Source organism: Dipteris shenzhenensis, chromosome 12, assembly GCF_047967505.1.
Source record: "Dipteris shenzhenensis isolate YYH24624 ecotype China chromosome 12, Dip_SZ_1.0, whole genome shotgun sequence".
NCBI lineage: Eukaryota > Viridiplantae > Streptophyta > Polypodiopsida > Gleicheniales > Dipteridaceae > Dipteris > Dipteris shenzhenensis.
The window spans coordinates 2,001,571-2,028,520 of record NC_141607.1 but is presented as its reverse complement, the minus strand read 5'-3'; the positions used below and the strand labels follow the sequence as shown (position 1 = coordinate 2,028,520).

Sequence of the window (26,950 nt, the reverse complement as noted above, 5' to 3'; positions counted from 1 at the left end):
TAGTTGCATGTGAGCTAGAAGCTTGTTCGGAGAGTGCAAGCTTGTAAGTGACGAACGAGTCACTGACTGTTGCTTTGGCTGGAGTTCTTGATACGGGCCAGGATCATTATGCTAAGAAGGGCATGTGATTAGAGGTTAGGATGCCGTATTTGAAGAGAGCTATGGATGCTAAGGCTTGATGACAGAGAAGGCGATATTGCGGCGTCGCTCCTATGCAGGCGTGAAGGAGAAGAGAGATGCAGGTGCTCTGTGAGCAAGTACAGGAGCTGTGAGGCAGTTACCTTTGCGTGAAGGACCTTGGGCGACAGGGAAGGTGATGTTGTGGCGCTGTTTTGATCATATGCCAAGCTACGAGCTGCCTACTCTTGTTGGGATCTGTCACGGGGGCATGAAATTCTAAGTACTTTAATGTACTACAAGACCGTGACAACTTTGGTTTTAAAAGTCCAAGCATCGGCTTAATAATGTGTAATTAAACACGGCATGGTACCTAGCACATAAGCATAATTAATCCCTAGGCCCAAAGACATTCCAAGGAATTAAAAGAGTGGTTGTTGGGAAATGATGATGTGGCATTTTTAATGGGCCCCCTAGAGGGCCATGTACCTTCAGTGGCCCCCCTAGAGTTCCAGGTGGCTCTAGTGCCTTCTACATGCTCCTTTGCCGTTCCTGGACCTTCCTGGGCCTTCTAAACTTCACATGTGTGGTTTTCTCTCTCATCTTCTCCCTTTGTTGAGATTTTGGACTGGTTTTTCAGCCTCCTTCAGCTGAATTCCGACTTCTCACCCGTTTGGATTCCTCAACTTCCGTTTGGCCCGATGCTTCCCCTTGCCTCCCCTTCGTAGTGATATGCTTTTCCCTCCGTGCGTTTGGTAGAACGGGCAGAGCTGAGCACTTCTTTTGCTGGTCGAATTTGCAAAAGTGGCTTTTTCTGGACCTTTTTGGTTCTACCACCTCTAGATTGATAAGGTCTCTCCAGCTTACCGGATACAAGGTCACAGCATTCAGAGGATAGAGCTCCATAAGGCAGTTAAATTTCGAGTGGTCCCATGAGCTGGTTGACTGGTTTTTCTCAGTTTTGGAGGACTTTTCGACGACGAAAGTTCTCCAAAACCTTCTCAATGCATTCCTCTCTGAAGCACGCTTCTTTTGAGCCCAAGAACTCTCCATTTCTTCACGACAGAAGTGCTTCTTTTCGCATTTTTCAGTGGAATTCTTGCTAGTCGGCTCTTGTAAATGCTCTTTCTTCATGCCTTTGCACTCCTCTTTGGCTGAGAATGCAATTGGGCATTGGCTATGTCCTCTTGGCGATTGAGGACTTGGTTCGAGTTTTCAGGGCTTGGTGAGTTGTGATTTTGCTGCTGCAATTTCTTTTTGCCATAAGCTATTGGTTGGCCTCGTGTTATTTTGGAGCTTTGAAAAGCTTTGTGAATGCCATCTGGAAACCACTCAAAGAGAGTGCAGCTGGGGTGCCGTGTGATTGCATCTGGACAGCCAATGGAATTGCACTCGGAAAAGAGAATGCCTTTGGGTTGAGCCTATGGGTTAAGTGCACTTATGTGATTGTGTTTTATGCTTGAAAGCCTTGCGAAGGCTTAGTGAATTGGGGCTGCGTGCTCAGTTGCAGGCAAGGTCTCCCAGATGCAACTTGTAATCATTTCACTGTGAAATATAAAGAAATACCGAAAGAGGCGCCACGGTGTTTGGGGCCAATCGGGTGCACTTATCTATGTTTGTTGAGCAGGGGCATTCTAGCCTCCATCTCTTTTTCAGTGGTTTTGTTTGTGAACAAATGGGTAAATGCCAAATGGTGATCATGCAATGGTTAATGGTTGTGATATATGCTTTGTGAGCTGTAAATAAGTGCTGAAGTGATTAAAGGTTTAGTTCCACTGCCCTCTGAGTGATTAAAGGCCGGTTTCATTGATTCCATCGCCGGGATACCACACTCTTTCTCAAGAGGTGGGCCTCGGTAGTTTGGTGGAAGGATATCTTTGCTGCACCTTTTGACAGCTGAATATTACAACCATAAACATGGTGAGTACCCATGAGCAAGAGAGCTCCACAACTCCTCAAAGGAGAAGGCAAGAAAGCCTTATTGATCCAGCTAGTATACAGCTGCAGGGAGCACAACAAATGCCTTTTGAGCAGGCCACACATGAAGCTACAACTGATCTCAACGGTGATACTAGTTCTAGCAGTGAGTCAGATGATGCTACTATGTTGAATGCACAGCTTGCAAGTGCAGTGACTGCTTTGACTCAACTGGCTCAAAATTTGGCTCAGATTGTGCAAACAAATGCCAAGAAGAAGAAGAAATCAAGAAAGGCAAGGAAAGGTTGTACACAAAGCTGAACATGCGTTACTATGGTCCTTTCCAGATTTCTGAAAAGATAAACGAGGTAGCTTACAGGCTGAAGTTGCCTCCGCATTGGAAGATACATAATGCCTTTCATGTGAGCTTATTAAAGCAATATCTTGGAGATATTCCCGAGGATTTACCTGATGAGGTGCAGCTTGAAGTGGAAGAACAGGATGAACTTCTGGTCCCAGAGCAGATTCTGGCACACAGAGATAGAAAGCTCAAGGGTAAAGTTATCCATCGCTACTTGGTAAAATTTCAAAATTACCCATCACTTGATGCGAAATGGATGAAGGAAGGTGAACTGGCAAATTCACCTGGGATATTGCAGCTTTACCTTGATGCTTTCCAGTTAGAGCCGACTGCGGTCCGGGCTCCTATAGGTAGTTCAGCAGAGCGAGCTTCTGGAGCATTACCTGGTGTTCGAGAGGGGGGTAGCACCTCCACTCCCTCAATACAGACGGGCTCATCGTGATTTCATGAGATCGCTTGATGGCACTGTATGTTTCATCCGAGATACTGAGCTGACAGTATTTCTGCTGTGAGACTTCATGATATTGATGCATCTTCACTATGGATCGCCGAGGATCACATAGATTTTGAGCAGTGTATATGGATGGATGCATGCCTCTCCTAGCCATATTTTCACTGTCTCTGTATACTATAGCTGCGGCTTTCTTGTATACTCTTTTATGCTATATTTCATGCTCGATCCTGTCGTTTGGGGCAGCAAACTGTGGTTTGCTATTTCAAGAGAGGGGTATGTCACGGGGGCGTGAAATTCTATAGTACTTTAATGTACTACAAGACCGTGACAACTTTGGTTTTAAAAGTCCAAGCATGGGCTTAATAATGTGTAATTAAACGCGGCATGGTGCCTAGCACGTAAGCGTAATTAATCCCTAGGCCCAAAGACATTCCAAGGAATTAAAAGAGTGGTTGTTGGGAAATGATGATGTGGCATTTTTTATGGGCCCCCTAGAGGGCCATGTACCTTCAGTGGCCCCCCTAGAGTTCCAAGTGGCTCTAGTGCCTTTTACATGCTCCTTTGCCATTCCTGGACCTTCCTGAGCCTTCTAAACTTCACATGTGTGGTTTTCTCTCTCATCTTCTCCCTTTGTTGAGATTTTGGACTGGTTTTTCAGCCTCCTTCAGCTGAATTCTGACTCCTCACCCGTTTGGATTCCTCGACTTCCGTTTGGCCCGATGGCTTCCCCTCTGCCTCCCCTTCGTAGTGATATGCTTTTCCCTCCGTGCGTTTGGTAGAACGGGTAGAGCTGAGCACTTCTTTTGCTGGTCGAATTTGCAAAGTGGCTTTTTCTGGACCTTTTTGCTTCTCCGCCTCCTGGGCCTCTCCTCTTGCAAAGCTACAGCTTTCTGTTGAATTTCGAGTGGTCCCACGCACTGGTTGACTGGTTTTTCTCAGTTTTGGAGGCCTTTCCAGCGATGAAAATTCTCCAAAACCTTCTCAATGCATTCCTCTCTGAAGCACGCTTCTTTTGAGCCCAAGAACTCTCCATTTCTTCGCGACAGAAGTGCTTCTTTTCGCATTTTTCAGTGGAATTCTTGCTGGTCGGCTTTTGCAAATGCTCTTTCTTCATGCCTTTGCACTCCTCTTTGGCTGAGAATGCAATTGGGCATTGGCTACTATGTCCTCTTGGCGATTGAGGACTTGGTTCGAGTTTTCAGGGCTTGGTGAGTTGTGATTTTGCTGCTGCAATTTCTTTTTGCCATAAGCTATTGGTTGGCCTCGTGTGCCGCCTCTTTCTTGGCTCACAGGTGCCCAGGTAGTGCTACATGAGTCATTCTTTGGTTGGGTACTTTGCTGATTTTATTTTGGATCTTTGAAAAGCTTTGTGAATGCCATCTGGAAACCACTCAAAGAGAGTGCAGCTGGGGTGCAGTGTGATTGCATCTGGACAGCCAATGGAATTGCACTCGGAAAAGAGAATGCCTTTGGGTTAAGCCTATGGGTTAAGTGCACTTATGTGATGGTGTTTTATGCTTGAAAGCCTTGCGAAGGCTTAGTGAATTGGGGCTGCGTGCTCAGTTGCAGGGAAGGTCTCCCAGATGCAACTTGTAATCATTTCACTGTGAAATATAAAGAAATACCGAAAGGGGTGCCACGGTGTTTGGGGCCAATCGGGTGCACTTGTCTATGTTTGTTGAGCAGGGGCATTCTAGCCTCCATCCCTTTTTCAGTGGTTTTGTTTGTGAACAAATGGGTAAATGCCAAATGGTGATCATGCAATGGTTAATGGTTGTGATATATGCTTTGTGAGCTGTAAATAAGTGCTGAAGTGATTAAAGGTTTAGTTCCACTGCCCTCTGAGTGATTAGAGGCCGGTTTCATCTAAGAGACGGGCTGTTTGCTTTTGCTGGAGTCTTGGGGTGCTTGGCTGTGAATCTCGACTGCAAATTTGGAGTAGACAGATTCTGAATGCTCCGTGAGGATAAGAGAGGCCGTGTTGCTGGTTTTCTCCACATGAAGGAGATGTTGTGGCGCAGTTATGACTATGTGAAGAGTTACGAGCTGTTGTTCTTGATGGAAGCTTGGGAGTTTTGGCTGTGGGTTCATAGTATTCTGAGGCTGACTGTTCTCTGAGTTTTGGGGAGAAGTTCAGTTTTAAGTTTATCTGTTTTGGGCTGAGTAGTCTTTTGGCTCTCTTTGAGTCTGTGTGATCCATGTTCAGTCAGTTTCTTGTGGGAGATTGTCTCGGTGCCTAATACAAAGACACATGCTCTGGAATCTGGTTCATAAGCTCATCATCTACAAGCCCACATTGTAGCTGATCCCTATGAAGTCTCAGCTATCTGACGTGGTGAAGTACATAATTCCTTGTTGTCTTTCCTTTTTTTTCCTTATCACCGGGATGGCTTGTCTGACTGGATTGAGAGCACGATCAGACTAAAGTAGGGATGGCTTCTCTCACCGACATTTTGTGTGCTCTACATTGATGAGATCATGACCTTCAGTAACCGACTTCGAAGTGAGCGGTCATTGCTTGCCAACCTAACTTTCTGATATTCCCATATGCAGACGATGTCGTCCTCATATTTTCCTCAGCAGTAGGCTTACAAAGACATCTAGAGGCCCTAGATGTGTTTTGCATGGAGAGAGACTCGACAATCAACCTTTGTAAGACCAAGATTAAGCCTCACGGGCAGTATTGCATCAACCTTGGTAACACTTGGCGACCAACCTTGGCCCTAGATGTGTTTTGCACAGAGAGATACTTGACAATCAACCTTGGTAAGACAAAGATTATGATTTTTAAAACCTCACGGGCAGTATTGCATCAACATAATTTCGCTTACTAGGGGAGCTGGTGGATATCATGCAGTCCTACACTTACTTAGGGGCAGCTTTCACAGGGCCAGCTTTCATGGTGATTCATGCGTCCAGGGTGTGGCTTACAAGAGCTCACGGAGCTTTGGCTCGACTAGAGCAACAATTCTTTCAGGCACACTTCCAGTCCCTTGACAACAAGATGGTCCCCGGTGCAGCCAATGGCCATGTATGTTGCACCCTTTTGGGGGAGTGATCTCTCAATGTGACTAAGTAAGGAGATTTGAGAGGCTGCAGGTGATTATGGGGTCTTGAAGGATTCTGAGCGAGCCCTCAGTCCCTCATCAGAAATTATAGGTAGAGTTTGCCATGATGCCACTCCAGATCAATGCCATTTTTCAAACAGTGACATATCTTCATCGGACTTAAGCCCTACGTAGCTGAAGACTAGGTTGGCATTAGCGTCATTTAGGTGACTAGCGGAGAGAGGGAGGGGTTAGCACAGCTTGGTATGCACATATATCTAGATCGTTTGCCAATCAAGGTTTTCATATGGATCAACTCCCGGCTTTTTAGTACAGTTTGGATGCCTTGCCCTCTCGAATTCCACGAGATGAGATCAACCGTATCATTCATTTGAACCTACTCCATCTCCATATGTCGTGGACTGGGGGGAGGGGGACCAAGGGTTCCCAACCACGCTCTAGCTCTATCACAATCACTTCCTGAGAGTATCCAAGAACGGAGTGATTATCAGATCCTCTTCAGCAACAAGTTCGCAGAGACATCTAGAGGCCCTAGACATCTTTTACAGAGAGAGAGAGACCTAACAGTCAACCTGGGCAAGACCAAGGTTATCAAAATTTTCCCCCAAAAAGATTACTTCATTAAGTATGAATGAAAACCACAAGAGCAAGCTCTAATGCGGGAGTACATCTGCGGGAGTACATCATGCCATGCATGAGAAAAAAAACCAGCTCAAAAAGAGCTAATAAAATTCCAAGGTGGAGGCTGAAAATGCCACTCAACCCTGAAGGAGACTCAGAGAAGAAAGGAGATCCTCTCCAAACTCTGAAAAAAGTATCTCTGCTGGCTGTAGCTGCTCTGGAGGATCCCTGCATGCTCGCCCATATGGCCATCCGTGTGTGTATAGTATCAGTCCATATATTGACCATAGACTGGGAAGGGTGAACCTGGGAACCTTCCATCGCCTCCGTACATCTGGCCCTCCAAATATGCCAAGCTGCAATGCTAGCCAGAATCTCCCATGAAGTGTCTACCGAGGCATGAGCAGCTCTGAAAGGAGTGAAGGGAGCATCCTGGAGAGAACATGACTCCACAGAGGGTCATCGTATAAAGAAGGCCGAGTATGAGTCATGTCCCTAAAAAAACACCTGAACGCCAGTAAGAGATAACCATGCCACACTAATCCCCAAGTCATGAAGAAGGGTGCTCTATGAAATATGCTAAATATCCTAGCCCAAATCGTCCTCGCATGTCTGCACTCCCAGAGGCAATGCTAAACTGACTCAACTGATGTGTGCCATCGAGGACAAGTAGGGTTAGCCCCGAACCTGGATCTCCACAGGTTCACTGCAATCCCTCCATGAATAGAATGCCAAAACAAGAGAGATTTCCAGAGCCTCCTCCAAAAGTTTTATTACACCTCTGCAGAAATCTGAAAACTATCCCAACGAGGAGCTCTGGAGAGCCTCCAACCTCTACTGCTAAGCTGAAATCTCCTAGCATTTCTGACTGTGTAACGAAAGAAGGGGATGCTCTTCTCTCGGTGCCCTTCATCAATCCATTCCCACTCCCCTGGTTACCATTGCAAGAAACTAATAAGGGAACCACCATATAACCAGAGTCTCCAAGACCCAAGTGCCAGGAGAATAGGGTGAGGATCAAGATACCACTGTGAGTCCGTGCCCCACTCCATGTAACCTGCAATCCTAACAGGCTGGAAGGAAACCTCCAAAAGAATATCATCTGAAGATCTAAGAAGTTTGCCTCCCGACTGAACATCAAAGACAAGGGTCTCCTCATGTGCATCCCTCAAGGCAATAACCTGTAAAGGAATACCCATCCCCGTGAAAGCTCCCAACAAAGTGGACTCTGTGATCGGCATGTCATTTGTATCTAACCACTCTGCTGGTATGGTTGCCTCTGTCTGTTGCATCTTGACTGCACTCCCTCTGAGGTGGCCAACTGATAAGAGTCTCTGATCCTCTGGAAGCTTCCTAAAAGCCTTCCATGCACCTACTGTGGAAGGTTATTATTTTCAACACCTCACAAGCAGTACTTCATCAACAAGCTTCACTTACCAAGGGGAGCCAATGGAGATTGTGTAGTCATACACCTATCTAGGGGCAGTCTTCACAGGGCCAGTTTTCACAATGACCCATGCAGCTAGGGCACGACTTACACAAGGGCAAGGTGCTCTAGCTTGGGCTAGAGCGACATTGCTTTCAAACATGCTTCCAAGGCCCCTCGACGAAGGGATGGCTATTTGATACATTTGTAAGGCCAACAGCCATGTATGCTACACGCTTCTTAGGGAGTGACCTACGATTCAAGAGGCCACATGTGATTATGGGATCCAGGATGATTCAGAGTAGGCCATCCCCATCACATGGTACTAGCAAAGTTAGCCATGACACCACTCTAGATTGATGCCATCCTCCAAATAGTGACATATCTTCATAGAGTTTGGGCCTTACCTAGTTGGAGACTACTGAGGTTGGAACTAGTCATTCACACGACTAGCCGAGAGTGGCGTTAGCACGGCCTAGTATGCACGCATATCTAGATGGTTGCCAGTAAGGGTTTTCAAATGGGGACCGCCTTCCCTAGCTTGGATGCCCCCAATCCCGCATGATGAGATCAATTGTATCATACAGTTGGATCTATTCCAAGTCTATACATCACAGACTTGGGGGGAATGAGTCAGCTCCAAGACATAGTGAGCAGGAGCTAGCTGACATGAGAGCGGTATGGGTCAATGGGGAGAGACGATGCAACACTATCGAGCCAGAGATGCAAAGACCACACACGACACGGAGAGTCACCAGAGTAGGCACGATCGAGGTTCAATCTATCTCATCTCTCCTTAAGAGACCGCTAGAGACAAGCCGTCATTCTTGACATAGCCCATAGGATACAGAAGTCGACGAGACCATGTCCTCCCCCACAGCGAGAGATAGCTCAACAGATGTAGATCCAGGATATCTTTGCAGCCCAACGCAAGAAATTCCTCAATTCGGCGTTCCAAGTACAAGCCCTTTCGTTTCGAACAACCACTGGACATCGCTCTATTATGCCACTATCCATGCACCATCTGACTTATCCTCTTCGCCCAAGCCCACCAAATCCATTTTATTCACCGCATAGAGTCTGTGAGCTGCATTGTGTCAGCTCCACAACTGGAGAGCCCAATACTATTAGGGGATGCAGACTAAGCACTTTGCACATGGACAGGAGGTCTTGGCCCCGATCTTAGTGCAGATGTATGTCATGGCTTCCACTTTGCCTAGAGTACCAATACCAGAGTGCCGACACTCAAAGCAGGGAATCCTATGGACACAGGGAACCATGTACTCTCATAATTGGTCACGCATTGGCCAACATTTATGGATTAGTATCAGAGAGAGAGATCAGCTACTATACAGAGACACATGGACAGTGGGCTTTGGGGCAGGCTGCCTAGAGGACACATTCCACTCTTGACCATATCTTCACTCTATGGGCTGCCATTGTGGCAGCGATATTGAGGTCCTAGATTTGTAGACTTCCAGAAGGCCTTTGACACATTCCCACAATCCCATATGATTAGGCGACTTCAGGAGTTGCAGATAAGTCCATGCAGAGCCTTCTAAAATATGCTGAATATGCAACCGATAAACTTTTCTCTTTACACGTGCTATTGCACTGATGGCACCAACAGGTCCAGAATAAGAACAACCTAGCTTGCAGTATATTAGCTTCAACAAATCAATCCATAAGAAAGCTGTTTTCGTTTAGTAATGATTAAACATACAGTCATGAACATCTGTCCTGGTTGGTACTGCTATTTGCACCAACAGCACCTTATCTCTCCATTCAGCATTCTCATCAAGAAACTTCTCAAAAGCAAGAAGCTTTTGAGGGATTCCTTTTATTATATCTAGTCGATCAACACCCAGCATGACCTGCATTGAGAACGCACCATCACCGATTGATTGCAAAACTTTGATTTCGAAGTATCCAAGGTAAGACATTAAGTCCATCATATTACTCAAATACATATCAGGATCGTAGTTTCAAATGCAATGAGTTCAGATATGCATGCAGATTCATCAAGAATACCTTCCGGCCAGCAAATTGCTTTTGTAATTCCTGAATATAGCCTTTGACATCTGGTCTATCAAGCGCCTTAATAAACCTTTCCGGATCTATTCCAATTGGAAACTACAAACCAAGAATAACACAAACTAAGGTGGAGATCTTGGACATTTGATTTTTTATCATGTCCTTTCTAACAGAAGGAAATTAAAAAGGGATTTGTTTAGAAATACAGTGCAAAAACGTTACCTCATAGGGCCTCAAAGCCTATTCAATTGACAATACATCTTCATTAATAAATAAAAGCAACGCAATAAAGAAAGGGCATTAATCTCACCAAAGATTACAACGTATTAGAAAGGGCATTGATCTTATCTAAGATTACAGCATATAAGAAAACAAGAAAGAAAGAAAGAAAGAAAGAGATTTTATTAGAGTCTTCGGAAGACCGATGGGTCTATGAGACTGAAAGAGAAACACCCAGGAGTTTTTCAAACACAGTCTAGGCACAAATAGGTAATAACTGTGGAAGAAATTTAACTCACTGAAAAAAGAATCAACACATCCCATCAGCAATGACCGCCCTAATCCACATCAAAATAAAGGAAAGTGAATACTCACCTGATACTGACTCAAAGACTTAACTACTATATCCTAAACTTTTTAATCACTTCCCTTTGCCAAAAAGACCACATATTTATGGTCACTAGGGCTCTCGAGCAATTTTAATTTCTTAACTAATGAGTAGTTTAAGAAATTATGTGTTGCACTATCATTAACCATCACTCTTAGTCTTTGCTCCTTAATTTTTCCATGCATCCTCATTAAATCATGAGGACCAAAGGTGGGCTGTCACATTGTCAATGATAGACAACACATGTGGGTACTATCCTCATGATAGACCTCTACCTTAATGTACTTTCCAGTATCATTAAGCAGGCAACACTTGCATCGCATGTACTTGTTTTTGTGGAGGTCTATTTGGGGCTTTAGCTCCTGCTGGTTTATTTTTAGGGCAGTTCCAAGCAGCATGGTCTTTACCCAAATATTTAAAGCAAAGATTTTCTTGCGTGGCCCTTTCATAATCCTCTTTCTTCAAGAGAGGATAATTTTGTGTTTGAGGTTTCTTAGGTGGTGCCTGAGGAACCTCCTTCTTAAAGTGCCCCCTCCTTTTCAAATTGGAAAATTTATTGAACTTTGAAAAAACCTCTTTGCTTTGAAGTTCCAACTATGAATTTTCCCATCGTATCATCGTATATTTATTGAGATATCGAGCTCCACTCATGATATGCCAAGGTGACCGTTGTGCATTTATGTCACCGACTTGTTAGTTGCAAATGCGGTTGGTACACCGCCCATGAATAATAGCTAGATGACAGCTATCTTTATGTACTCTAATTAGTGACTCAGTTAGTATGCTACCTCGGTTAGCTGAGTTTGGTTTGAGACCCACATATAGGGTTCACCTATTCCTTTTGTACTAAGAGAGATTCTTTTGGCTTTTATAACTAAGAAGAGAAAAACTGTTTTCAGCCTCCACCTTTGTGCGTATTCCCCCATTGTGTATGTGAGAAAGCTGCAAGTGACACTCGTTCCTTCTCTCCCACTCTCTTCACATGGTATCAGAGCTCGGTTCGTGGTAAGGAGCTCAAGAAAGCAAACCAAGTTCGTGGTGTCTTCGTAAGAGGATCAGTGTTGCTTTCCTTTTTCGAGTTTGGGAGCAAATCTCTGCAGGTAGCATAGTCGAAAAGTGCAAGAGTGCACTGTCTTAGATTGGGATGCCCTTCGTGGTGTGGCGAGAGGGTAGTATATGCTGCGGCCATTTCAGGGCCTATTTCGGTGGTGGAAGTTTTCCATATGCACTCAGAAAAGTGCCCTGTTTTTTGCTGTGCGACCACTGTTCCGCAGGTCGGTGAAAAGTTACCGCAGAAATTGCATCGTATGCCTGTGCGTAGAGATATTGGGAGTGACAATCATTTTATTGCCTATTGATGCAAAATCGTCACTAGGAAGTGACTATGTGATCAAATACCACTAAATTCGTCAGTTTTGTAGATTTGCCCTTGTGAGGCAGAAGTTGTGTTTTTTGCAGTGGCATAATATTTCTGTAATGGCATCTGATGCTCTTTCATAGATAGTCACTGAAAAAAGCTTGACAAGAACAACTTCCAAGCATGGAAGTTTAGAATGACGAGTTTCCTAAAGGGAAAAGGCTATTGGGAGTTCATTACTGGAGCTAAAAAAGAACCAATTATTCCAGAAATGAGCATTTGTTTATGGTGCAGCACATGACCAATTCTGTGACAAGTGTAGAAGAAAGCAATGATGTGTGGTATGTTGACTCAAGTGCGTCAGACCACATGACAGGTCATGCAGAATGGATGCAGGATGCAAGGAAAATGGGAAGACTAGGATTTGTGGAGACTGGTGATGATACTGCACATCCTATTGTGCAGATTAGTAAAATTCCTTTGTCTATGCAGGATGGGAAAAAGAAATACCTGTCTGATGTATTTCATGTCCCGAATAGCACCAAGAACCTGGTTTCTGTTGGTCAAATGGTTGAGCAGGGCTTGTAGGTCAAATTTAATCCTCATGGATGCTTTGTTGAGGATATGAAAAATAAAGGTCGCTTGATAGCAAAAGGGAAGAAGAAGGGTAGGATGTTTACATTGGATGTAGACATGCATGAATTGAGTGCAGCAATGTTTGCACATGGGACCGGTGTAGTTGCAGATATTGATATTTGGCATAAACGCATTGGTCATGTTAATGTACAGTAACTTAAATTAATGCAGGCCCAAAACGCACAATTTGAGAAAGAACCAATGCATTTTCTCACCACGATAGAATAGGAAGGGGCTAATGTCAAGTACACTGTTCTGCCTATTCAACCTAGCCACTTTACCATGCAACCTGAGCCTGAGAAAAGCATCTATTTCACTGCTTCTGAGCAAATTGTCCTCTGAGGTCTCCATCCCGGAGAGGAAGGGGGGGGGGGGTGTCAACTTTCATTCTTCATACAAGGAGTTCGTCTAGATTAGTTTTAAATGACGACATGTTGTATGACTCTTCGAGGCAAGAGATTGTCCTCAGAAAGCATGTTGTTTTTTATGAACAGATTCCATCCACTGTGATTGAGGAAGAGCCACCCAGAGCCACCACAGGTACCAGCAACTGTCCTAGATGACCTACCCCCGAGAGTGACCTGGATAGTGACCCGGATGATGATACACGTCCTCAAGCTGCATGGAAGAGTTCAGGGTCAAGTTCTCAGAAAGTACCCATGATTGAAACTCTCCGTCACTTTGGGGCAATAGATATTCCTTCTTCATGGCTCTGAGAAGACAGAGTCCCCCGTAGATCCCATCATACCAAGTAGAAGGTTCTGGAGGCAATCCTGCTATAGGTAAATTACTCCTTCATGTCTCATATAATAAAAGACAAAGAACCTTTGTCAGTATTGGAAAAGCTTTCTCAAGAGCCTTGGAAGAAAGCAAAATCCATCAAGAAGAATGGGACTTGGGAGTTGGTTCCCAGACCCAAACGATGATTGGCCATCGGTGTCAAGTGGGTCTATAAGACCAAGCACTCATCCGATGGTACTGTGGATAAACACAAATCCCATCTTGTGGCCAACGGATACTTACAACGATTGGGATTGATTATGAGGACACCTTTACCCCCACTGTGCCAGAATGGCCACTCTTAGGATAGTATTAACGGTTGTTGCTCATGAGCAATGGATGTCAAATCAACCTTCGTTAATGGCGATTTGAAGGAGGAGGAGCAACCTCCAGGCTTCACTAAGTCAGCAGGGATGGTATACCGGTTAAAGAAGGCTATGTATGTCCTCAAGCAAGCTCCCCGAGCCTAGAACCAAAAGATGATGAGTTCTTTGTACGGAGCATTTTTGGAGGTCACAAGCTGATCCAAATCTATATATCTTCCTACACGATGGTCTTACTACCCTCATAGTCCAATATGTAGATGACATGTTCACTAAAGGCAGCCACATAGCCCATATTTCCATAGACAAAGGCTGCTCTTTCTCAGACGTTTGAGATGATGGATCTTGGGTTATTTGGGATTGGAGATCTTGCAAGGCAAGGAGGACTACTTCGTGTCATAGAAGTGGTATGTTCAGGAGCTTCTAAATGCATTTCACATGTCAAAGTGTAGAGCTATCTCATCCACTATGGACCCCAGCACCAAGTATGATCATATCAAACTAGTGGATGCAGGCCAATACCGTCAGCTAATCGGATCTTTGACGTGGCTACTTAATACCAGGTTGGATCTGTGCTACTCTGTTGGGCTAGTGAGTTCATTTATGTAGACCACCGGCTATTGCTCCACCCTTGGCTCAGCAACAGTAAAACCCACTGTAGCCTTGTCTTCAACCGAGGCTCAGTACCGGGCCGCTTATTCCGCTGCCTGTGAGGCATTTTGGCTTTGCCGGTTACTTGGGGAAATTGGGTTCCCACAGATGTCCCCAACTACCATCCACAGTGACAATCAGAGTTGTATAGCACTGCTCAAAATTTGGTGTTCCATGCATGGACTAAGCATATTGAGATACCGTATCACTATGTCCAGGAGAGATGCTACTCTCTGCTGCTCGCATCTCAGAGAAGGAGGCGCCGCCCTGCTTGTCTTCCCCAAACTCCAGGTTGTTGAAGTCCCCTCCAACAATCCAGGAGTCTACATCCGGAAGACACTCTGACAACCTCCTCCAAAAGGCCGGGCGGTGCTGTCTGCACGCTGGGGCATACACGTTCGAGATCCCAATCCTGGACTCTCCTGCCCTAACTCCCATCCAAACTACCCGTCTTGGGATAAGCTCACCTTGATCGTAGACCTCTAGAGCCAAAGTCTGTGAGACCGAGATGCAGACACCTCCGCTCCATCCTATTGTAGGGACCACTGCTCTAGGCCTCTCCCTGGGAGAAGGTGGTGTCACTGTCTGATGTCTACTGCTGAGAACATATGCTCTTGATTCAAAAAGATGTCCACTATCTGCCCTACCATTGCCCTCTACAACTCCTGTCGGAGTATCAGGTATTGCGGTTGACTAGGAGCACGGTCATGGAGCATGTTCCAACTCACTATGGTCCAGCTCATGAAGACGGGGTACAGAGAACAAGGCTCTCCTGTGAGTGGGTGCATGTTCCAGAAAAATTGCCTTATGTGACTTTGCCGAGGGTTTGGAGGGCGAATAGTCCGTGTCTCTGCGACGACCTACTGGCTCAATGCCGATCTTCCATGGCCACTTCATCATGAAGTAGACTTTCACCCCGAACAGCTCCGCACACTTCTGGACGGGCCACAAGTGTGCTTGCTCCACCTTTGCCTCAAGCGGCAATCTAGTAACTCCTACCGCCAAACCACACGTCGGCCCTCTCACATGAAGCTCAGCTGAAAATTCACCTCCACACCATGGGCATACCAAAGGTCCAGTCCCCGTGCTCCCATCCACTCATCCATCATGCGTGAAATCTGATCTCCCATAATAGCATCAAACACCTCTGGGGTCCACTTTTCCACCCCTGTGGAGGCAAACTGGAAACTCCAAACGGGGTGTAAGCATATGAGCATATGCTCATGCATAATCATAAGCATAGGCATAGGCATATGCTTATGAAAAGAAGAGAGGGAGGCCAGGCGAGGGAGGGAGGGAGGCGAGCGAGGCAGAGGGACACAGAGAGTGAGGGAGGGAGTGAGGGAGGGAGGCGAGGTGAGGGAGGGAGCGAGGCAGAGGGATGAGAGGGAGGAAGGAGTGAGGCGAGGGAGTAAGGAGCGAGGCGAGGGAGGGAGGGACACAAAGAGGGTATAGAGGCGAAGGAGGGAGGCGAGGCAGAGGGAGGGAGGGAGGCGAGGCGACGTGAGGGAGGGAGGGAGGGAGGTCATCATCTTGATTATGACAAAGAGTTTTGCTACCCCAATAGTAACTCTCTTCTTCCTAATTCGACAGCTAAGTCTACTGCACTTATCAAACCCCCCTTCCGTGGCTGCAGGACCAAAAGTATTATATCCAGGGGTAAAGGATAAGAGTCCGGGATCTCCAGATAATTCCAAGGTCCCAACCTCCAGAAGTCCCACGGTAAGGGACGCCTAGACTGGAGGTTAGGAGCTGCTGACCGAGAGGACGAGCCCCATCCCTCTGGCTCCCTCCCCGAATGGGCCTGATGTTGCGATGAGGGAGCAAAAGGGGACATCGTTTTACCCTTGCTTGCTGGCAAGGGTGTCGAAGCAGGGGAGGAGAAGGGGGCTGAGGAACCTGCTACGGAGGTGGGGAGGGGGGAGGTGGGGGAGGGAGGAGATGGGGGGGCGAAGAGAAGGGGCCGGTCGTAAGAGTGATCATAGCAAGAGGGGCACAGGGGGGAGGAACGGGCGCGGGGGGGGGGGGGGGGGTGGAGGGATCTGGAGGGGGGGCAATAAGGGCGACCACAGGCCCCCTTGCTGATCAAGCTCGTCGGGGCTCTAGATCCGCTCCTCCTCAGCTGTTGCCTGGCTAACATCTGCCATCGCCTCATCAAAAACTCTTGGGCTCGCTACTGATGCCCGGCTGGGTGGTGGTCCCTCCTGCTGGGGGAGGTGGATCTCCACGTAAGGGCTCCTATTGTTGCTGCTCCTCCTCAGGTGCCTCGCGGACAACCCTATCTATCTCTCTGCATCTGGCCCTCTGCCTGCGCGGCGCTTGCGAGCCTATTTGCTCGGTTTCTTTTTCTTTTTAATCTGGGTCCAATCCCCTTCTAAGGGGGTCACCCAAGGGGTCTGAGACTCCTGTTGCTCCTGTCTGAGGGGGTACTGGACTCTGGTCTACTGACTCTACCTGCTCTGCAGGGATGGGGGGGAGGCAGCGCGGGAGGGACTGCGGGGCAGAAGGGCGGCGAAGGGGAGGCGATAGGACGGAAGGGGCGGGGTGGAGGAGCAGCGGCTCAACCAGGAGGCAGCAGTTGAGCCAAGCCGCAAGTCCGTGGACGAAGGGGGAGCTCACCTGCTCAGCTCAGCTCCTGTGCATACAAATTTCATGGTTGTTAATCTTTGCATGCACTATATTACTACACACCCATCCTTGATGGCGACCCGAGCAGTTCTCTAGTTCGCAGTTTGAGTGCTCTCTTTTGGTTATTTAGATCCGTTGCACTTCTCACACAATGTTCCCCTTCTCAAGGTGGAAGAACCCCTCTTTATGACGAGTGAAATAGCTAGAACCAGTGGTCCATGATTCATTAGAATGGTTAGGCTCGTTTTGTTTGAAAACTGATCAAGGTCTTCAAACCTAGAGATCTGGCATGTTGCAATATTGGCAAAGTTTCTATCACTTACTTTAGACTCATATTTGCCAATGTTTTCCTTGTTTTTCTTGTATTAACAAGCAAAATGGCTATGCTTCCCACAAGAATAATATCTTTCTTTTTGGAGTTCTTATCTCATGATGTTCTTTGCTGTCATCATGCTAAAATGATTAACTAAAGTTTTTTTATATTTAGGTCTGAATCGACGTCTTTGATATCGCTTGTGTACCAAGGCTATCTCATCCCAAGGTCTAAGTTTTTTGCTCTGCCTTTTGTAAAAAATAGACTTGAATTAAGTATGAATAAAACCCGCAAGAGCAAGCTCAAGGCGGTAATACATCATGATGTGCATGAAAAGACTTCTCAAGAAGAGGTACAAAATAACCAAGGTTGAGGCTGAAAATGCCACCTCTGTCATGACAAGAGAAATCACTAATCCATGATTAGTAGACATTAAAACATTATTATATATTATACGCCAATGGTGTAACATGTATATGTATTTATGATGGACACCGATCGATTTGTTATGGCAATAGATAGGACTAGTCGAGTTGAAGCCACTGTTTCAGACGGCATCAAATTTTAGCATGTGACACTCATTCTATTAATAAAAATGTGCACACACGTGTCTAGGTCCTAGGGGCAATAGGAAGGGAAGGGTGCATTAAGGTGCATTGAATGGTAGATACATGGGTCATAGGCTAAGGGTAGGTGTAAATGGGAAGATGGAACTTGAGTGATCTCAAGGGACATTAATGAAAGGGTATCACCCTTTCATTTTGAATCTCACGTAGCATTTTTCGTTCACATTGCATTCATCCGCCCTCTCTCTCCCACCTTGCATGTAGGTCGAAAATAGAAACAAGTATTCTCACGACGGCACTCTTCCCCATTGAAGGGCCAATCGGCATTCAAATTCTGCATGCATTGCATACATTTGCATTCTCAAGAAGGCTGCTTCTTCACATTTGGAATCAGAGAAGAGACAATCCACGAAAGGGACAGCAGGAGAAGAGGAAGAGTGCAGCGAGACAGAGGGCGAAAGCATGCGAAACAAAATCACGGACTGCAAGCGCAATGCAGAGGAAGGGCCCGTACTGACAGGCCACGTGCAAGCAGGCCCATGCGAGGGAAAGCCTGCGTGCGAAAAGACAGAGTAACGGATGCAAGAGGTGCCACGATCAAAAAAAGACGCACAACGAGTCCATGCTTGGGCCAAGTCCGACATATGATACGCACGGGAACCGAAGACTGAAAACCGACAGCAAATTCTGGCAAAAGAGCGACAGCAAACCATGACACAATTTTCTTTGGAGCAAGGGGCTTTCGGATTAGAATCTCTGAATTATAGTCTCTGAGGAAAGGGCTTTTTCTGATTTTTTTGGTCTTTGGACGGGGAACAGGGTGTCCTAACGGGGTGACTCCCTCCCGTGGGAATAGACCCTTAAAACCCTTAAACCATGGGGAAAAGAGACCCCCGTTCTCCCCAATGGAAAGTCGGATCGGAACAAGATTTTAAGGGGGTGATCCACCCATCAAGTACCCCCTATAACTGTCTCTAGAGCACCAATCCGCTCAAGACAAGTAGCCCAAACAGAGTGTATCAGTTTATGGCATAAAAACAAGGAAGAAAGGCTAAAAGAGAAGGAAGAAGAGGTCATTTGAAGTGGTTTTTCCACACAAAACGAAGCGGGAGTCGGATAAGTATCCCCAACTCTACAACACTTGACTTTTGCTGTTAAATAAACCCCTTCTCTGAAATTACAGCAAGTCATTTTCTCTCTTGTATTACTAAAAGGAAAGAATGGAAGGAGAAGGGATATTTAATAATAAACTTTGGAGATAGGGAGAGAACACCATCACCTCCTGCTGAAGAGGATAATGTAGATGAGAGTTACACACATATTGAGTATGATAACCCACGTATAGAATTACCTTCATCTCTCCTTTAAGAATCTCTTCAGAAATGAAGGGAGAAATGAGTCCATCCAAGAGCAAGGCGCTGAGTTTACGCCTTTCACTCAAAATCCCATACATAGGATTATAATCCAAGTGCAAGAGGGAGACAGGAGTCTCCCGTTGATAAGCTGGTTTCTCAGCTTAGCCATATGATTGAACAGTCCATTATGACAAAATTTGGGACTAAGAGAGTGCTGAATTTTGGGGATGAAGACTTAGGTACCCCCTCGAAGAGAGCCAAATTTCAACATCGAGAGAAAATAGAATTCCCAAAGTATGATGGAGCAAGAGAGGTGGATAAAATCCTCAATTGGATTGGCCATTTTGAGCTATATTTTGCCCATCAAGATAAGACCGATCATGAGAAGCTTGCTCTTGCCACACTGCATCTATAGAAGGATGCTTTGATGTGGTGGTCCTTATCACAAATGGAAAAAGAGCCTATTCTTCAATGGTCCAAATTTGTAGGGCAGCTTAAGACCACTTTGTTACAATAGAAACAACCCTAACCACACGACGACAAGCGTTGACTACATGCCGATAGGTGTTGACCACATGACGATAGGTGTTGACCATGTGTCAACACAACCACACGACACGAGGAGTTGATCACACGGGTTCATCTAGGAGTACTATCCGAGGCAACCATGCGTCGACACATGTCAACCACAGGTCGACCAGAAGTATCATGCCCAAGGCGATCTCATCGAGAGCTGCACACATGGAGAGTGAGCTTAGCACATGGAGCAGTCATGAGTATTTACAGTTACACAGTGGTTCAGTGGTTCAGTGGTGCGGTGATCCAGCTCACCTGCACATGGAGAATTTACACCATCTTCACTAGAAGAGACTGGCGAGTTAGGGAGTCAGGAAGTCACCATAGCCATCAAGAGAGCCAGTGGTGCAACGGCTATCCTCAATAGCTAAGGAGATAAGAGGTAACCAATGGGAAGAAAGGAGGAGATTCTCAGCGAAGAAGGAGCCCTCCAAGGTGGGGATGAGGATGAAGGCTAAGGTGGAAAGTAAAGGGGAGGGAGCGCATTGGGCATTCAGCGTTCGGAACTGGAGCGGGAGAAAGGAGAGATAGAGGCTGGAGCTACGAGCTCGCCAAGGAGAGAGTGTGAAAAGACTTGTGTGTACCCTCTGTCTACTATGGGGATAGACCTGTGTGTTCTTGTGACTTGCGACTTCTTGTGACCTGGAGACACTGGTCCAGTGATATGTACTTTGGCCATCTTGGTCACTTTCTTATTTTTCTTGTCTCTTTCCGATATGGGGATTGTTCACTAGTGTATGACGAGATTTTCTTATTCTGCTTATGTTGTGGAGTTCTCAGGTGATTGTCATTTAGCATAGTGTACTCGTACATCATTGTTCATTGCAGTATAGCATACAGCTCTCGCACACCACTGCACGGCGCACTCTGCGCGATCCAATGCATTAGAGCATTGCAACACTCATGCTTCTCACGCCAGCGGCCTTTGGCCTCCGGTAACACCTCCGGAAGGATAAGAACCCCTCCCCTCAGAATGTTTACGGCGATCAAGGTGGGACTCGAACCCGCAATCTCCAAGGCATGAAGAAGAATTGACCTTCCGCTGTGAAAGGTTCAGGCAATTCCAAAACGAGAGTAACACTGAATTTACAGCTAGGTTTTGGAAACTCTCTTTAGAGTTACCTGAGTGGAGTGAGGATGATAGAAGAAAGAAGTATTTAGCAACCCTAACCCCGAAAGTGAGGTATGAGGTTGAAATGTTCAACCCAACCACCTTGAAAGACCTCACTAAATTGGCTGAGATTGTTGAGAGGAAACTGAATCCTCATAAACCCTTCAACAAAGGAAATGAGAAAGCTATTATACAAAATGTTAATAGCCAATCGTCCTGGATGGATACCATTTCCTTCCGTGACTGATGATGAGAAGAAAAAGCTAATTAAGGAGGGTAAATGTTTCGGATGTAAGAAACATAAGCCAGGGCATCCATGGCATAAATGTCCTACTCTATTAGGCAAAATTGCCAGAATGAATTCTGTAAAATGGAAAGACAAAGCATCCAAATAGGAGGGTGAGGCTTCTACCTCCTCATCCCAAGACTCTACGATGAACATAGAACCAAGAGTAAATGCTATCCATTCAGCCAACACTGGTGTATGGATGTGTTAACTAAATAGAGAGTAGGCAAATTCATTGTAGAGTATGGACAGAGAATAATAATTTTATCCTCCATGTAGAGCGTCTGATACGATGAATAGGGCTGAAATAGAAGAGTTGGAAAAAGAGATTGAAGGTCTATAGTTTCTATAGACTAAGTAGCTCTCCATCGCAAAATCAACTATGGTCAAGGTCTACCTAGTTCAATGAAACATTTGGGTGAGAGAATCGTTTTAATACTAACCAGTTTGTTGAGAATATGTTTCAGCTTATTGAGCAGGTTACTATAAAGAGATTTCAGCAGCTTTGTATTCAAAAGAGGATTCTGAGCATGAAGAGATACTGAAGAGGCACTGCAGTGGTACTTCTGCATTTTGAATATTCAACATCAAGAGGAACCAAAACTTGAAGATGGGATTTAAGTTCTGATTCAGAAGAGATCATGTGCTACCAAGAGAAGATTATTTCCAGATTATAAAGAGGAGATGCAAATGCAGAAGTAAAAGAGAAGCATACGCAAGAGAAAGAGACAAGAGAGGATCCAGAAGAGGACTTCTGCCCATTTAAGCACCCATTTAAGCAGGAGGGAGTGTCATGACGAGAGAAATCACTAATCCGTGATTAGTAGACATTAAAACATTATTATATATTATACGTCAATGGTGTAACATGTATATGTATTTATGATGGACACCGACCGGTTTGTTATGGCGGTGGATCATCTCAGTAGATAGGACTAGTCGAGTTGGAGCCACTTCAGACAGCATCAAATTTGGACATGTGACACTCATTCTATTAATAAAAATGTGCACACACGAGTCTAGGTCCTAGGGGCAATAGGAAGGGAAGGGTGCATTAAGGTGCATTGAATGGTAGATGCATTAGTCATAGGCTAAGGGTAGGTGTAAATGGGAAGATGGAACTTAATTGATCTCAAGGGACATTAACGAAAGGGTATCACCCTTTCATTATGAATCTCATGTAGCATTCTTCATTCACATTGCATTCATCCGCCCTCTCTCTCCCACCTTGCATGTAGGTCGAAAATAGAAACAAGTACTCTCACGAGGGTGCTCTTCCCCATTGGAAGGCCAATTGGCATTCAAATTCTGCATGCATTGCACACATTTGCATTCTCGAGAAGGATGTTTCTTCACAACCTCAACCCTGTAGAAGACTTAGAGAAGAAGGGAAAACCCCTCCATTTCCTGAGGAAAGCAGACCTCCTAGCAAAAGCTGTCCAAGAGAATCCATGCATACTCATTCGGATGGCCATTAGTGTATGTATAGTGTCTGTCCATATACTGGCCACATTGTGATCCATCCAAAGCCTCCGTGCATCTGGCTTTCCAAATATGCCACACTGAAATGCTCACTAATATCTCCCAAGAAGAGTCCATCGAGGCATGCACAACCCTGAAGGGTGAGTCAAGAACATCATCTAGAGAATATGGCACAACCAAGTGTCGTATGATAGCTATAGCCCATGATGAGTCATGTCTCTCAAAGAAGGCCAGAGGCCCCGAAAGGGAAAGCCAAGCACCTGAGCCCCAACTCATGCAAAAGGGGGTAAGGAGCAAAAAAACTAAAAATGTTGGCAGCCCCCTTCCATATAACCCCTGCCTGTCAACAAACCCATAGACAATGCTAAATAGTCTCCACAGCAGCATGGCAACGGGGACAAGCAGGGTCAGCCACGAACCTGGAACTCCACAAATTCACTGTGCAATCCCACCATCAATAGAAAGCCAAAAAAAGAGTGATTTTTCTATTCTTGTGGGATTTACAGAGTCTTCTCCAAAAGTTTTTTTGTAGATCAGCAAAAATGTGAAAGGCATCCTAATGAAGAGCTTTGGAGGGCCTCCAACCTCTACAACTGAGCTGAAATCTCTTGGCATTGTTAACCGTGTAACGAAAGAAGGGGAGGCTCTTCTCTCGGTGCCCTTCATCAATCCACTCCCACTCTCCTAGGTCCCATTGCAGGCACTTTATGGGGACACCTCCATAAAGCCATAATCTCCATGATCCCAAGGAAATGAGAAGAGGGCAGGATCCATGTACCACTGAAAGTCAAAACCAACCTCCACATAGCCTGCAATTCTGACCGGCTAAGATGCTCTCTCTAGTAGGATGTCATCTAAAGATCTGGACGGCCTGACTCCCGAATGCACATAAAACACTAGGGCATCCTCATGTGCATCTCGAACTGCAATAACATGAAGTGGAATGCACGTACTCAAGAATGCGGCCATCCAAGTGGAGCAAGTGATAGGCATGTCATCTGTCTCAACCCAATCCACTGGCGAGGCTACATCGATCTACTGAATTCTGCCTGCACTCGCTCTTAGATGACTAACCATCTGAGCTTTCCTATCCTCTAAAAACTTTTTGTCCAGGCACCCACAGTGGAGGCAAGTTCCCTCTCCTAACTGAACCACTGCATGTAGTGAGAGGCACCCAGCGGTCTACCATGCTCACCCAATATTCTATCGCTCCCCATCAGTGGCTACCTATCAATCTCTTCATGAGAGAAAGGGGAAACCCCATGAAGAGCACTGGCCCATGCTTTCAAGATAGCGACCACGAGAGGAGAGGAAGGAGATCTGAGAAGGGCTGAAGTGAAGATCATCTGGTACTATCCATCCAGTCTCCTCCCAAAGAGGGTGTGCACGACTATATGCTACGAATAAAAAAGTCCTTCCACATATCAACTCGAGATCTAATAGAGATACTCATAGCTTCAGTCACAAATAAAAAGAGGAAGGGAGCAAGGGAACATCCTTGGCGGACTCATCTAAAAACTCTAGAGATCTGAAAACTCTCTCCCCTTACTCCACCAATAAGCACCTAGCTATGAGCTGGTATGTATAAAGAGGATACCCCTCTAATCCATGCATCCCTAGAGCCAAAATGAAGAAGGGTGCCTTCAGAAAGCCCCAATCTACTCTATCATAAGCTTTCTCAAAATCCAGGAGTAGGATGACCAGCCTCTGGCCGCTCTGCATGGCCCACTCTGAAGCTTTCTACAATGAGAAGATATTATCAAAAAATGCTTCTCCCATGCACAAAACCAATATGCATATCATGAATAAGATCAAGAAGGGCTGCAAACGCGGCCTTATTGCTTTGGCCAAAATTTTGTAACATGTGCCCAGGAGTGTGATAGGCCTCCACTGGGACACTAAATTTCTGCAACCTCCCTTTGGGATGAGATGAATGAGACCCTCTGTAAGTAAGCCAAGCATCTCACCCAAGTCCCAAACGCCGTGCAGGGCTGAGGTAATGTGATTCCCAATCATATCCCAAACAGCAATAAAGAACAAGGGAGAACGTCCCATATGAACCTGAGCACTTGCCCTTATGAAGGACCAAGAGGACAGTCCTGAACTCTACGTTGGTAAAGGGCACATCCAGTGAGACTTGCATATCCGGTTTCACCAACATGGGAATAGTCTGCCAAGTAATATGTCTAGCATCATCTCTAGTCTGAGTATCAAGATCTCCTGTGAAAAGGGAGGCATAATAATCTGAAGCTATGCGCAAGATGGCATCTGGATCTGTCTGCAAAATCATGTTTGAGTCAATAAGCTGTGAAACACTCTCTCTACTAGGTCTGGGCCAAGAGTAGAGAAGAAGTGTTTATTGACACTACCTCCATTTGAGTCTAGAATGACTCCCAGGCATGAAAGGCATACTATGCTCTCTGATCAAGCAATATCTACAGTTGAACCCTTGATGCAGCAAGGCGCTCCTGAATCCAAGCATCTGTAGGCCTTTTTTGCTTAGTGTCATCCTGCTTCAACATGTATCCACTTGCTTGGTACTATTTCATTTTGTTTTTCAATAGTATGCTTATTAAGAAATGAAATGTTTTCCTTCTGTTCAGTTACGGACAATGGGGACTAGGTCTAGCATTTGAGGGTGGACCCCCTTGCTTGGGGTTATGGGCATTAGTGACCCACAAGAGTGATGGCCTCTCTTTGAGAGGGACATCTAGAAACCACACCCCACCTGAGTACCCAAACATGGGACCAATCAAATGCACAGATTGCATACCGACCTAGGAACCATTCAAGAGAATGTTCCCTGAGCTTTGGGTGTGGGCCTGGCAGCATGCCAAGAGTAATGGAGATACAAGATAAGACGACAAACAAATGAGCTCAGTATGGCTCAATTATGACCTTAGAGTACGTCAATAGATAGTCTAAGCTGTTAGGAACCCGTGTGTGCGATCAGAATTAAATTCTGACAACTTTGAAATTTTAGGGTTTTTGGGAGTGACGTGGCAACTGACACGTGGCAGACTGCCACTTGGAATCTGAGCTGGCAGGACAGTCCACCTGTCCCACACATGTGGCAGCATGCATGGCAAGTGGCAGGGCATGCAGGCCAAGTGTTTGGCCCCAAATCTGGTAGATTTAGGGCAAGTGGTGGGCTGTCCTCTTTGGGACTGCAGCCCACCAAAAATCTGGGACAAGTGTCCACCTTCCACTCTAGGCCTAGGAGGGGGGCTGAGCCTATAAAAGAAGACCTCTCCCCTTCATTCCACACATGAAAATTTCGTCACTTTTCTTCTCCCTCCTTTTAGATGATGCAGCAGAACCTCTCCAGCTCCTTGGGTGCAGCCAGCTTCTCCCCAGGCCATTCTCTCACCTCAGCAGCACTTTCTCTCTCTACAACAGCACATTCTCTCTCTACAGTTCCAGCCCCTCCTCTCCAGAAATCTGCCCCCTCTCAGCTCTTCTGGAACAGTAGCAGCATCCTCTCTCCTTCACCTAGCCTGGAGCAGCCACAGCCCCTTTCTCTCTCCTGCTGCAGTCTTTCTCTCTCTACTGCAGAATTTCTCTCTCTACTGTTCCAGCCCATTTCCCTTGCAGAAATCTGCCTTTCTGTGCACCTCTGGAACAGCAGCAGCTCCTCTCTTACATCTCCTCCCTTGGGATCAGCATAGGCACTCTCTCTCTACAGCTATCACTCCATAAAAGCTTTCTCTCTCTAGCCTACAGGCTGTTTTTCTAAGCTGTTCTCATTCCAGCCCCATTTCCACACTCTCCTCACCCAAGGTAGCTTCAGAGGCATCAAGGACTTCATCTACAAAAGGGCCAAGTCACGAAGGGAACCTGTACTGTCAAGTTTATCTCATTTACAGCACTATTTCATGTTGTTTCTACTATCTTTCTAGAAACTAGTGTTTGTCTCTAATGTTGGATGTAAGTGGTGATTGTTGCAGGCTTCTTCCTTGTGGATTGGGCAAGCCAAGAGCTGAAACCTGAGCTTGGAGTCCTCCTTTTTGTTGTCTACCTTGTACATATGCTCTTGAGTCTTGTATCTAGGTCCTAGGTTTTCACTGAGTTCATCAGTTTGGAAGGTGCATTGCACCTTGGTCTTGTATCTCCATTTTCAAGAATAAAGTGAGCCTCGATAAGGGGGGGGCCCCGTCTTGGCCCCTCAATCATATTGCATTCTCCAATGATGTCACTTTGTGTTTAAGCTGTATAAGTCTTAATTCCAGCTTAATTGCAAACTCTTAAGTTCAAGTATATGTGTTTGGCAACTCGCAATCA

The 26,950-nt window shown here is 45.8% G+C and overlaps 1 protein-coding gene across 5 annotated transcripts in view; it reads right to left on the bottom strand.

Annotated features, from left to right (window-relative positions):
* LOC147895670 (alpha,alpha-trehalose-phosphate synthase [UDP-forming] 1-like) overlaps nucleotides 1–26,950 on the bottom strand; it is a 149,546-nt gene that overhangs the window by 83,721 nt on the left and 38,875 nt on the right. For all 5 annotated transcript variants that reach the window (XM_087382169.1, XM_087382168.1, XM_087382173.1 and 2 more), the window contains 2 exons: nucleotides 9,996–10,097; nucleotides 9,688–9,838 (listed from right to left, as the gene is read on the bottom strand). In XM_087382169.1, the coding sequence (XP_087238295.1) occupies nucleotides 9,688–9,838; nucleotides 9,996–10,097 (253 nt within the window). The remainder of the gene's footprint in view (nucleotides 1–9,687; nucleotides 9,839–9,995; nucleotides 10,098–26,950) is intronic.